Raw genomic sequence first — 13,810 nt, 5'->3', positions numbered from 1 at the left:
CCAGTCTACGTATTTAATTATCAGTGCAAGGTCGTGATAATTTCTCTCACAGTTCTTTCCTACTCGCCTCACACTAACCTCGCTTCTACAAATCTCACGTCATTAGGGTTACAGCTGGGCTAACTCTTGCTAACAGACTGACATGCATTAAGATCCCCTACAAATCCTTGTCAATTCTTTCCCTACTTCCACACGTTCCAGCGAGAATTTAGCCGTATCATTCGTTCCCACATGAAGGACAATCAACAGATTCTTTCCCGCTCCCATTAGTATTCTTTTCAGCCTCAGGTCCACATCCTGTATCTTAGCACTCGGCAGACAGCACACCCTTCTGTTCTCCCTATCAGCTCTAGTTACAGGCCTATCTATCCTTCTCAGTAAGGAGTCTCGAAACACATAGACCTGCCTTTTCCTGGTGACAGTGTGATTCTCCTGTCTATCCCCTGCACCCACTGGCTGCAAGTCTTCTTGATTCTGGGACTAGGGTGTTTTGTTTCAAAAGGGCTAACTTTAAAGAATTAAGGAAATTAGTTAGGGAAGTGGATTGGACTGAAGAACTTGTGGATCTAAATGCGGAAGAGGCCTGGAATTACTTTCAGTCGCAGAAACTATCGGAAGTCTGCATCCCAAGAAAGGGGAAAAAAACCATAGGCAGGAGTTGTAGACCAAGCTGGATGAGCACGCATCTCAGAGAGGTGATTTAAGAAAAAGCAGAAAGCCTACAAGGAGTGGAAGAAGGGTGGGATTAGCAAGGAAAGCTATCTTAGTGAGGTCAGAACATGTAGGGATAAAGTGAGAAAGGCTAAAAGCCAAGTAGAGTTGAACCTTGCAAAGGGAATTAAAACCAATAGTAAAAAGTTCTATAGCCATATAAATAAGAAGAAAACAAAGAAAGAAGAAGTAGGACCGCTACACACTGAGGATGGAAAGGAGGTTAAGGATAACCTAGGCATGGCCCAATATCAACATAAGTACTTTGCCTCAGTCTTTAATAAGGCTAATGGGGAGCTTAGGGGTAATGGAAGGATGACAAAGGGGAATGAGGATATGGAGGTGGATATTACCACATATGAGGTAGAAGCCATACTTGAACAGCTTAATGGGACAAAATCGGAGGGCCCGGACAATCTTCATCCGAGAGTATTAAAGGAACTGTCGCATGAAATTGCAAGCCCGTTAGCGAGAATTTTTAATGAATCAGTAGACTCAGGGGTTGTACCGTACTACTGGAGAATTGCTAACGTAGTTCCTATCTTTAAGAAAGGGAGAAAGAGTGATCTGAGTAACTATAGGCCTTTTAGTTTGACATATGTAGTATGTAAGGTCTTGGAAAAAATTTTGAAGGAGAAAGTAGTTAAGGACATTGAGGTCAATGGTAATTGGGACAAAGTATAACATGGTTTTACTAAAGGTAGATCGTGCCAAACCAACCTGATCTCCTTCTTTGAGAAGATGACAGATTATTTAGACAAAGGAAATGCGGTAGACCTAATTTACCTCGATTTCAGTAAGGCATTTGACACGGTTCCACATGCGGAATTATTAGTCAAATTGGAAAAGATGGGGATCAATATGAAAATTGAAAGGTGGATAAGGAACTGGTTAAAGGGGAGACTCCAACGGGTCATACTGAAGGGTGAACTGTCAGGCTGGAAGGAGGTTACTAGTGGAGTTCCTCAAGGATCGGTTCTGGGACCAATCTTCTTTAACGTTTTTATTACTGACCTTGGCACAAAAAGCGGGAATGTGCTAATAAAGTTCGCGGATGACACGAAGCTGGGGGGTTTTGCTAACACGGAGAAGGACTGGGATATCATACAGGAAGATCTGGACGACCTTGTAAACTGGAGTAATAGTAATAGGATGAAATTTAATAGTGAAAAGTGCAAGGTCATGCACTTAGGGATTAATAATAAGAACTTTAGATATAGATTGGGGACGCATCAGTTGGAAGCAACAGAGGAGGAGAAGGACCTTGGGGTATTGGTAGATCACAGGATGACTATGAGCCGCCAATGTGATATGGCCGTTAAAAAAGCTAATGCGGTTTTTAGGATGCATTAGGCGAGATATTACCAGCAAAGATAAGGAGGTGTTAGTACTGTTATATAAGGCGCTGGTGAGACCCCACCTGGAATACTGTGTGCAGTTCTGGTCTCCCATGTTTAAGAAGGATGAATTCAAACTGGAACAGGTTCAGAGACGGGCTACTAGGATGATCCGAGGAATGGAAAACCTGTCATATGAAAGGAGACTCAAAGAGCTTGGCTTGTTTAGTCTAGCCAAAAGAAGGCTGAGGGGGGATATGCTTGCTCTTTATAAATATATCAGAGGGATTAATATTAGGGAGGAGAGGAATTATTTAAGCTTAGTACCAATGTAGACACAAGAACGAATGGGTGTAAACTGGACACTAGGAAGTTTAGACTTGAAATTAGATGAAGGTTTCTAACCATTAGAGGAGTGAAGTTCTGGAACAGCCTTCCAAGGGGAGTTGTGGGGGCAAAAGACATATCTGGCTTTAAGACTAAGCTTGATAAGTTTATGGAAAGGATGGTATGATGGGAGAGCCTAATTTTGGCAATTGATCTTTGATTATCGCCAGATAAGTATGCCCAGTGGTTGGTGATGGGATGTTGGATGGGATGGGATCTGAGTTACTGCAGAGAATTCTTTCCTGAGTCCTGGCTGGTGAGTCTTGCCCACATGCTCAGGGTTTAACTGATCGCCATATATGGGGTCGGGAAGGAATTTTCCTCCAGGGCAGATTGGCAGAGGCCCTGGAGGTTTTTCGCCTTCCCCTGCAGTGTGGGGCATGAGTCACTTGCTGGTGGATTCTCTGCAGCTTGAGGTCTTCAGACCACAATTTGAAGACTTCAATAACTCAGGCATAGGTTAGGGGTTTGTTATAGAAGTGGATAGGTAGGGTTCTGTGGCTTGCTTTGTGCAGGGGGTCGGACTAGATGATCACATTTGTCCCTTCTGACCCTAGAATCTATGAATCTATGATTCCTATTCACCCTTGCAATCCTCCTGGGGCTCATATTTGGTGTTCCCTCCATTGATTCCTCCCCTCCTCCTGTAGGACTAATCAGCTCTTCTCTTTTTCCTTCTCCTCTCTCCTTCAGCGGCCACCTGCTGTGCCCCTTCTTCATTTTCCAACTCTGCAAACCTGTTCCTGAGTTCTATTTCTCCTTCACTGACCCGTCTTTTCCTCTGCCTGGTTCTCTTAGTCACATGCTTCCACCGTCCACTTTCCTCACCCAGCAGTCTCTCCTCAGAATTCTTTGGTCCTGCTTCCATCTGCAAGTCTGAGCTTATCCCTTCAGCCTCCTCGTGTCTGTGCTCCATTATCTGCTCGAACTCCCTTCTAAACTCGACCAGAGTTTCCACTTGCATCTCCAGTCCTTGGATCTTTTCAGATTGTTTCAGTTCTTGCCTCTCCCCTTATCCACAAGCCCAGCGCGTGTGTGTGTACAGCATTGTTTTAGCCTGTGTTTGCCTTGCATTGGCTTGCAAGGAAGGCTGTGGAATTTCCTTCACTGGAGGTTTTTAAGACCAGGTTAGAGATACACCAGTCTGGGAATGTCTAGGGATACTTGGTTCTGCCTCGGCACAGGAGGCAGGAGTAGACGACCTCTCAAGATCCCTTCCAGGTCTACATTGAAATAATTCTCTTTTGTGCTGTGCCCTGTTCTACGCTGAGCTGTTTTGTGTGGTGCATTTTGGAACTATGATGCACCATGTTATGTTGCATAGTTTTATGATACATTGTTTTGCCTCAGCTTGTTTGGTGTCTGTGTTATGTTGGCTTGAGTTGTTGTTTTGCATTCTGTACTTTTGTCCTAAGGTGTATCAGTTTGCATTGTGTTGCTTTCTTCCCCTTATTATTGTATCATTTTATGCTGTGCAGTGTAGTTTTTTGTGGTGGTGGTGGTGTTTTTTGAATGGCCTGACATTATGTTGTTTTGCGGTTTTTCTCTCTATGTTGTTTTATATGTATATATTGCATAGCATCCTAGAAATGTAGAGCTAGATAGGACCTCAAGATGTCATCAAGTCCAGCTCTCTCTGCTGAGGCAGGACCAAGTATATGTTGATTATCTCTCATAGAGGTTTGTCGTACCTGTTCTTAAAAACTTACAGGGGAAGAGACTCCACAGCCCCCCTTGTAAGACTATTCCAGAGCTGAACTAGCTCAGCTCTGGTGACACGCACACAGATTTTAGTGGTGAGCAGCTCTGGAGAGAGAGAGGAGACCTCAGTGAGTGGGCAGCTGGGTAAAGAGACTAAAGTTGGGAGGAGAAACATTGATGTGTGCAAGGTCACCCAGGCTGTCTGTGACAGAGCTAGAACTAGATCCAAGTTCTAGTGCCACCGTACTGCTGTTTTGGGCACTGAAGGTCTCTGCCACACTGGTGTTTTAGGCACTGGTGCAAACCCTTAGTACAGACAGAATTTACACTAGTGCACTCTGGCACTGGTGCACTATGTCCCTGTTTAAAGGTTTGAGGTTGTGGGGTGGGAGGGGCAGTGACCTCACAGAGGCCTGGGGCTGGCTGACCAGTGCAGTTGCTAAGGGAGGGGCAGCAGTGAGTGCTGGAGGTATGAGCCAGGAACACAGCCCACACGACTGGACACTGACTTCTCCTGGCCCATGACACACACACCCAGCTGTGTGCAGGGACTGCAGCTGAGCTACCCTGCCAAGACAGCCTGTGCATCCATGGACAAACCGCCTCTTCCTGCAGCCTAATACAATGGGGTGTGGGGACCTTTCCAAGCTGCGGGTGATGTGGCTCTGGCGTTAATGGGATATGTTCCTGGCTCTGCCCCTGACCTGCTTGGTGACCTTGGGGAAGTCACAGCCCCCCTCTGTTTTCCTCCTACCCCTTGTCTACTTGGATTGTTATCTCTTTGGGGCAAGGACTGTTCCTCTCTGTGCAGTGCCCAGCAGAATGGGGGTACTAATCTCAGTCAGGCTCTCTGCCATGTACTGCACGATGGGGCCCTAATCTCCAGCGGTGTCTATGCAACACAAAGCACAGTTTATAGACTCACAGATTTTAAGGGCAGAAGGTAGAGGTGTATTTCAGATGAGGTCTCATCGGTGCCTTTTATAACAGTACTAACTCTTTCATGTGTCTACTGGAAATACCTCACCTCATGTATCCTAGGACTGCATTAACCTATTTCATGGCTGCATCACATTGGCAGCTCATAATTATCCTGTGATCAACCAATACACTCAGGTCTTTCTCCTCCTCTGTCACTTCCAATTGATAAATCCCCAGCTTATTGCAAAATAATGCACTTGGAGACTAACAACTAGAATTTGTGCACTGTTCATTTTCATCCCATTTCTGTTATTCCAACTTTCAAGGCCGTGCAGATTTTCTTGTATGATTTTCCCGTCCTCCTCCATACTGGCAATTCCTCCCGGCTTTGTGTCCCACTCCCACTTCTTGTGCCAAGATCACTAATAAAAGTGTTGAGTAAGATCGGTCCCAAGGCTGATCTGAGGAACTCCACTAGTAACTCCCTCCAGCCTGATAACTCACTGTTCAATGTGACCCCCTTGTAGACTCCCCTTTAACCAATTCTTTATTGACCTTTCGGTTCTCATATTAATTCCCATCTTCTCCAACTTAACGAATGGTTTCCCATGTGGAACTGTATCAAAAACCTCACTGACATCCAGATCAGGTTTCTGTGGCACGATCTACCTTTTGTAACACCACGTTTTATGTATTTATAGTGCTGAAGGCTGGGAGGAAGTGTTAGTAATAGGCTGAGAATGGCCATGTGGACATAGGGGAGGGGATGGAAGACAGTGGGGAGGTGGGGGGGGATGCGGCATTGGAGGTGTATCTGGGAATGTGTTTTGTAGGAGTCCATGTCTCTGCTCCCTGTGGCCATGGTGTGTTCCGTACCAAAGCAGCATGTCAGCAAAGCAGACGCACACAGCGTAGCTCTGCCTGGAACACGCAGCATTCACTGCCAGACGGGCTGGGCGATTTTTCAGGGACCCAGCTTGATATGCCTGGCTGGGTTGGGTTCAGTTGGATGGGGGTCTGGGACTCTGATAGTTTGCGATGTTCCTTTTTGCATAGTCAGTTCTTTCCCTTTATTGTTTTACCCCCACCTAAGCCCGATGCCGCTCTCTTCTTAACTTGCTTCAGTTATTTCACTTCCAGTTTTTAAATGGGATCTAAGAATTGCAACGCTGAATGAAAGATAAACAAACAGAACCATTTGAATGTTGGCCCATAGCTGGTAGAACTGTACCTAGTGGCGGTCGGCTGTAATGACCAGGTTCCCTATAGCATTTTCTGGTGGGGTGGATAAAGCAATGTCAAAGAGCCAAATGCGCGCTTTTAGGGCGAAAGGGCTCGTCAGCTGTTAGCTCTCTAAGGAACATGTCATCGGCCAGGGCTTGCAGTCGTTCAGGAGAGGTGCACTGAGTTGTATTTAGGAATCTCAAAATAAAAGGTGAAGACGGCTGGTTCACAATATCCATTGAAATCTTGCAAACAATTATACAAAAGGACCGTACTGCTGTTAAAACAACATGGTATTAATATTGATTCAAAACTGACATTAAAATTAGGAGAGAAACGCTTGAGAAAGGAACTGACACCTACGTACCATTTCTTAATGCCTAAAATTTTGACACTTCCTCACACCATCTTTTTTTAAAAGCGATGCACAGCCCAGTCAAGTTAATGAATGAAAGCACACCCATTATTCACTGCTTTGTGTTGCATGAGCATCTGATTAAACACCTAATTAAAACTGTACCACTGTAAGTGGAAATGCATCAACCCAGCTTAGCTCTAAGGTGTTTAGATGGGAATGAAAAGTTTCTAAATTAAATACATGGCAGAATGGTTAATGGGGAAAATACTCTGAAATGCCTCTACCCAGTCCTGTTGACTTCTCCTAAACCCTCCATGAGTTCTGGCCTCTTGGTCAACTTGGCTCCCAGTCTCACATCAGCTGTGCCATATCCCAGCCTAACTCATTTTTACTGAAATTCTTCATCCTCCTCATCAAGGCAGGGGGTTGGTGCAGCAGCCCTTAAGGTACCTGCGTTAATCACAGTCTCTCAAACTGGGGCTATTTAGATTTCAAGGAACGATTTATCCGAGTTACTGACTCTGGGAAGTGGGAGAGAGGAGAGGCTGAGAGGGCATTTGTTCTTAGGGCCATGTTCAACCCTGGTAGGCTCAATGTTACCTCCCCCTCCACCCTCCCCCTTGTGTCTCTGCTCGTGTCAGTGTGTCACCTTCTGATCATAATGCCACTGGCCTCAGGAGAGCACCCAGACAGGAGCTACATCACAAGAGTGTTATGGTACTGAGAGCAAAATACATCACAGGGAGGGAGTAATTATCCTGAAATGAAACGTTTCAGTCTAGGAAGTAAAAGAACTCAAGTACTTCATTACTTAAAATTATGTTTGAAATGATTAGATTTTTATGAATAAATTGCAGCAAATGCTGATTTCACTGTACACAGACACAGATGAAAAAATATTTGTATAGGTAATATACAGAAATGCTGCTGGAGAAAGTCGAGGTTGATTTAAGGATATTTACACTGTATATTTTGCATGTGACATTGACAATTTCTCTTTGAACAGTTATATGATTTGACTTTTGGAATCTCAGCAGTTACTATAATTAAATAATTGTTGTCTGAGGACTCCCATAATTTCCCACAACTCTGAACATTGAAATTGTAAACATTGAAAAAAGGGCTTAAAAATAAATATCACTATCTATTGAAATTAAAAGAAAGAAATAGACAAAGTGAATTTTGTCAAACCCACTTAACCGCAATTGCAATATGTTAGGGGATGGAAATTCACAACTAAGGCACCCAACCTTAATTCTGCCCTGTAGTGACCCCAGGTAATCACCGTAGGGCTATGAATTAGGCATTTTAGTGTATAAAGTTGCAGGTTACAAATCAATATGATATAAAGACACATGAGATCTTTTCCTCAGGATATCACCATCACTGGGTTGTTTCTCTTATTGGTAATTCCCAGAAATGAACAGATTATTAACATTTTATCAGTTATGAAGTGGCCATTTCAGATGTCTGGAGAGTGTCTGTTATTTTGCACTAGGGGCCAGGTCCTTGGAGAGACGGAACCTTGGTTTCATTTTAACTTCTCCATGCTCAGCAGCTTCTGGAATTTGGTTCAAAGTATTTACATGTTTCCCTGCCCTGGTGTTAAAAGTGCTGCTGTAGAAAGTGGAGAAGGTCAGGAACTGCCTGCAGGATCAGTAGCTGAGTCCCTTAGATATTTATAGCTCATCGGAAGGAGGACGGGGATTGGTGGGTGTCTGGGGATTTAATAATAAATACACAAATATCATTGTTCTTAGTGAATTTTCATCTTCTAATTCCCATAACCCACTAATTATCCCTGGCTGCCCCCGGCCGTCTCGGGAGGGAGAACTAGTCAACTCCTGTGGCCAGTGTGGAACCTAAGGCCCAAGGATCTTTCTGTGGCTGACTCAAAGTCACCCAGAGTGAAATTCACTTCACTGGATAAATCCCTAGTTGCTGAGCTCTGCAGAGGGGTGGGGAGGTGAATTCCATCCCACATTCTTGAGCATGGACCCCCCTCCAATTCTCACCCTGATCTCAGACACTACCCCAACCTTCCCCTGCAGTGATGGACCCACTTGATGCTGCCAGAGCCATCTGCCATGGGAGCTAGAGAGGACAGAGGCTCCAGAACTGCTCCCCCTGCCCACAGCCCCCAAGCTGTGCTGGAGTTGCCCTGACTTTCCAGTCTGCAGATTGGTCCAGCTGTACCCAGCCCGTGAACCCACCGCACACAAACTTTGTCACAAACAAACATGCCAGGATTGGGAAAGATCATTTGGGGCTGGCTGCAGTCTCCCTTTGCTGCTGTGAGGGGAATGAGGTGGTCCCTCATATAGGATCCAAACATACCCAGGGGCAGAAGGGAAAGGTTTTTTATTCCAGGGGTTTGAAATGTTTGGCTTAGAGTCCTGAGCTCTGTCTTCCTGTTTGTCTCTTGCCACTTTCAGATCTCTTGGAGAGACAAGGTGGGTGAGGTAATTTTTTTAGAACTAATTAAAAATACCTATTTGCTATCCTGGGGCCAACATGGGTACAACAACTTTCCCCTTTGTACCCCCTCCCCATCTCACCTCCCCCTCAGCGGAGACTGTCCCATGTGATAGGAAAATAAGGGTTCAGTCCTGTAACTGGATTGGGTCTTGCCAGCACTAATGGGAGTGAAAGCCTGTGTGCATTAATGACAGCAGCAGCTCTGGGACTCGACACATAGGGAGAAGAGATGGGAGTGAGCAGGTTCTGTTTGTGCCAGGTTTGAGTTACTCATGTGGGAATTCTGCAGCGCTGCGTATGCACAGAATTCATGTCTGGTGCAGAATTTCTTTTTTTGGCTTGAAGAAGATACATTCTGCCTGAGAAGTGCTACAGTTCTGCCTTTCACCCACCAGAGGCCCCTGTGGCACCAGAACAGGCACCATTCAGCTGAGTTCATTTGGTGGTAATTTGTTGGCCCGAGCTATACCCCAAATGGGAAGAGAGTTAGTAGGTGCAACTTGGGAGAGTCCTGAGACATGGCTGCCTGTGGGGGTGGGGACAGGGTGGTCATTCTCTGCTTGCAAGAGGGCGTGGAAAGGGCACAGGAGGAGCAAGTGTCCCCTATGGAGACTGCCCAGCCCCAGGTTATCCAGTCCCAGACGCTTCTTCCCCCACCATACCCCAAACCTCTTCACCCCTCCAACCATCAGTTGCCAGTCTCCCCTCACTGCTTGCCCTTCCTGACTGGCAGAGACCCTCTAAGCCAGTAGTGTGTCAGGGCTCAACCTTCTGGCTGAGTCCTCCAGGCACTTTCTTCCTCTCTCGGGGTACCATGCCACAGGGGCCCCACAAATCTACATTGCTTATGCTTTGGCTTCAGCCTTGGGTGGTGGGGCTCAGGCCCTGGACTTCAGCCTCATGCGCTGGGACTTAAGCTTTCTGCCCTGGGCCTCAGTGTGTCTAATGCTGGCCTTGCTTGGCGCCCACCCTGAAACCTGCAAGTGGCCCCCAGCAGGCTCAGGAACCCTGGCTGAGAACCACTGCCTTACCCTACGAATCACAGCAATGTTCAGGTTACTGCCAGTCATAGAATCATAGAATATGAGGGTTGGAAGGAACCAATCCTCAACTAAATCATCCCAGCCAGGGCTTTGTCAAGCCTGACCTTGTCCCAAAGGACCAGTCACTTACTGAGGTCAATTGAATCTTAGATCTCACAACAAAGGCAATACTTGTAGCCAGTCCTGTAATAACCTGTATTAAGACTTATTTAAAAGGAAACGAGTTGTTTACAAAGTTAAAGCAGGTGATCCTATAGATGCAGACAAGTTACAGTCTTAAATTTCAAAAGATAATAGAAGCTTCTTTAATAAGCAAGCTCTGTATATTCTTTAGGACTAACCCCGGCTAATCAGCTGGGAATCTCGTGCTTATGCCTAGAAACTTTGCCCCCCCAGAGTCCACGCAGCATACAGATAATCAGTTCCTTCTGTATGGGTTTTTTTATCCCCTTCCTGCCATGTGCTCTGAGCTGCAATCTCAGTTAATGGGAAGTCAGGAGCACAACAACTGTCTTTTGTCGTCTTTAACATCCCATAATAGTCTCTCTGGTGTTGATGAACCTTTCCTGCCAGGCAGGGTGTAATGCATTCGGTTGCCGGTCAGCACTTCGCCTAGGTAAAGTCTCTCTCCTGTCTGGTGATTTACAGAGCCAGAGAGCCTCACAATGCAACTAGTCAGATATTAACCCAAGCAGCAACTCACAAGCATTCAATAAAGTGTAAACGCATTCTTATAATCCTAATACTTAATACTAACGCAAGTGAGTGAGACTGATTCCAGCTATGCGTTTGTCCCTGTTCAATGAAGACATGGGGGCTTTTGCAAGAGCTAACACCTCATCTGCCAGTGTCAGGCAGGATGGGCAGGGATGGTGTCTCTAGCCTCTGTTTGGCAGAAGCTGGGAATAGTTGACGGAGTGGATCATTTCATGATTACCTGTTCTGTTCATTCCCTCTAAAGCACCTGGCATTGGCCACTGAGCTAGATGGACCATTAGTCTGATGCAGTGGGCAGCTCTTATGTTCTTACGTTCACAGTCTCTGTGCGAGTGTCTACTCATTTGGACTCACTGAGGGGGCCACAGAAAGAAACAAGATGTGCTGAGGCAAGAAGGCCCAGTCTCAGAGCCCCAGGGGTCATGGTTCCCAAAAGCTAAAACTAGGCTCAGCCCATGAAAGGAGCACTGCCAGGAGAGACTGTATAAAGGCTGGAGCATCAAACAGCTTTGTAAACCTGAGAGAGCTGCCTTGGGAACAGTGACAGGGAGAATCCCCCAGAGAGACTCCTTTGATTCTGCTCTTCTCTGGCCTTTGGTTCATAGAATTATAGAACTGGAAGGGACCTCGAGAGGTCATCTAGGCCAGTCCCCTGCACTCAAGGCAGGACTCGGTATTATCTAGACAATCCCTGACAGGTGTTTGTCCAGCCTGCTCTTAAATATTCCCAGTGATGGAGATTCCACAACCTCCCTAGGGAATTTATTCCAGCCCTTAACCACTCTGACAGTTAGGAAGTTTATTCCTAATCTCCATCCTAAACCGCCCCTGCTGTAATTTAAGTCCATTGCTTCTTGTCCTATCCTCAGAGGTTAAGAAGAACAGTTTTTCTCTGGCATTTTTGTAACAACCTTTTATGTACTTGAAAACTGTGATCGTGTCCCCTATGAGTCTTCTCCAGACTAAACAAACCCAGTTTTTTCAATCGTCCCTCATAGGCCATGTTTTCTAGACCTGTAATCATTTTTGTTGCTCTTCTCTGGACTTTCTCCATTTTCTCCACATCTTTCCTGAAATGTGTTCCCCAGAACTGGACGCACTACTCCAGTTGAGACCTAATCAGTGCGGAGTAGAGTGGAAGAATTACTTTTCGTGTCTTGCTTACAATACTCCTGCTAATACATCCCCAAATGATACTTACTGTTGCAAAAAAAGCATAACTCTGGTGACTCATATTCTGCTTGTGATCCACTCTGATCCCCAGATCCCTTTCCACAGCACTCCTTCCTAGGCAGTTATTTCCCATTTTGTATGTGTGCAACTGATTGTTCCTTCCTAAGCACTGTACTTTGCATTTGTCCTTATTGTATTTCATCTTATTTACTTCAGACCATTTCTCCAGTTTGTCCAGATGATTTTGAATTTCAGTTCTATCCTCCAAAGTACTTGCAACCCCTCCCAGCTTGGTATCGCCCGCAAACTTGATAAGTGTAACAGAGAGACTTTGCTGCTGGGAGGGTTTCACCATGTGTCAGAGGGTCACACCCTGGTAGGAGAGGGCTAGGCCTGTACTGGGATAAGGTCACTCTGTGCTTCCCAGTGTGGCAGAACCTAGATTGTCCATTGGCAGGGGAAAATCTTGGGGGGAATCAACATGTGGAAAGGAGAGAAACCCTGTCTGAATTCTCTGACATTGCCCTTCTCCCCTTGGCAGGCTACAGAATAACGTCCACGTTTTGCTCCAGATCCTCCCATCCTCCCAGGGGGAAGGCAATGGCTGCAGTGGAGCTGGCTCAGGTAAGAGATTCTTAGGGAGCTGGTGGTGGGTTCTGCTTGGAGGGAGAGAAGCAGTAAATGTGTAGGAGGGTGGGAGCCAGTGATGAGCTGCCAAAATATTAACAACAGGTTCCCTCCTCCTCACCTCACGAGGGGGTCATGCCCCCCCGGGGGTCATGCCCCGTCCAACCTCCCGTGTTCCTTGACACACACCTCCGGGGACCCCTGACCCATCCTCCTCTTCCTTGTCCCCTGACTGCCCCCTGCCGCCCCATCAAACTCCTCCTCTCATTCTTGATGCCCCCTCGGAACCTCTGCCCCATCCAACCACCCCTTCTCTCTATCCCTGACTGTCCCCTCATCCGACCTCTGCTCCTTCCTGACTGACCCCGGGACCCCTGCCCCCATTCAAACCCCTTGTTCCCTGCCCTCTGACCACCTCGACCCCTATCCAGCCCCCCACAACCCACCAAAGACCTCCTCCCTGCTCCCTACCCCCTTACCACACTGCCTGGGGCCAGGACTGGGACCGCTCTGCCGGGACCGCGACTGGCGCCACAGGACCCAACTCCCCAAGCCGGGCTGGAGCCGCTCGGCTGTGACCGGTGCTGCGGGGCCTGAGCTGGTCTGGGTCGGAGCCGCTCGGCTGGGAGCAGCCCGAGCAAGGGGTGTTTAGACGGGACCCGGCTGGGGCGCTCGACCAGGGCCAGGGGGAGCCGCTCAGGTGGAGCCGGACTGAGCCACGCGTGCCGTCTTCCCTCCTCCCCACCCCCCCCGGCCCCTGCTGCTTGTTTCAGGCTTCCCGCAAACATTTGATTCGCGGGAAGCAGGGGATGGGGAGGAGAATGAGGGTGGAGCGTTCAGAGGAGAGGGGGAGGTGAGCTGGGGCAGGGGGCCGGGTGGACAACTGCCAGAGCCTTTGTTAAATTTAAAAGCTTTTTTAGAACCGGTTGTCCTGGAACAACCTGTTCTAAAAAGGCTTCTAAATTTAACAACCGGTTCATGCGAACCGGCTGAAGCTCGCCACTGGTGGGAGCTGCTAGAGGTGGTGGGAGGGAGGATATATCTTGGGTGGAGAAAGAGAGGGGACAGGATGTGACAAAACTGCTGAGACTTGTGTACTCTAGGGTGTAATGGGTTGTCACCCCGGGGTGCAG

At 47.1% G+C, this 13,810-nt stretch overlaps 1 protein-coding gene across 7 annotated transcripts in view; it reads left to right on the top strand.

The window, feature by feature from the left end:
- LOC127042184 (zinc finger protein 501-like) overlaps window positions 1-13,810 on the top strand; it is a 44,533-nt gene that overhangs the window by 13,987 nt on the left and 16,736 nt on the right. For 6 of the 7 annotated variants that reach the window (XM_050935808.1, XM_050935801.1, XM_050935806.1 and 3 more), the window contains one exon: window positions 12,592-12,674. The exons of the other annotated variant lie outside the window; for it this stretch is intronic. In XM_050935808.1, coding sequence (XP_050791765.1) covers window positions 12,651-12,674 — 24 coding nt within the window. In that variant the 5' untranslated portion in view covers window positions 12,592-12,650. The remainder of the gene's footprint in view (window positions 1-12,591; window positions 12,675-13,810) is intronic. 7 annotated transcript variants of the gene reach the window in all.

The sequence above is a fragment of the Gopherus flavomarginatus genome, unplaced genomic scaffold, assembly GCF_025201925.1.
Source record: "Gopherus flavomarginatus isolate rGopFla2 unplaced genomic scaffold, rGopFla2.mat.asm mat_scaffold_34_arrow_ctg1, whole genome shotgun sequence".
Lineage (NCBI taxonomy): Eukaryota > Metazoa > Chordata > Testudines > Testudinidae > Gopherus > Gopherus flavomarginatus.
Note: the sequence above shows the minus strand (reverse complement) of the source record. Positions and strands in the feature narration are given on the sequence as shown.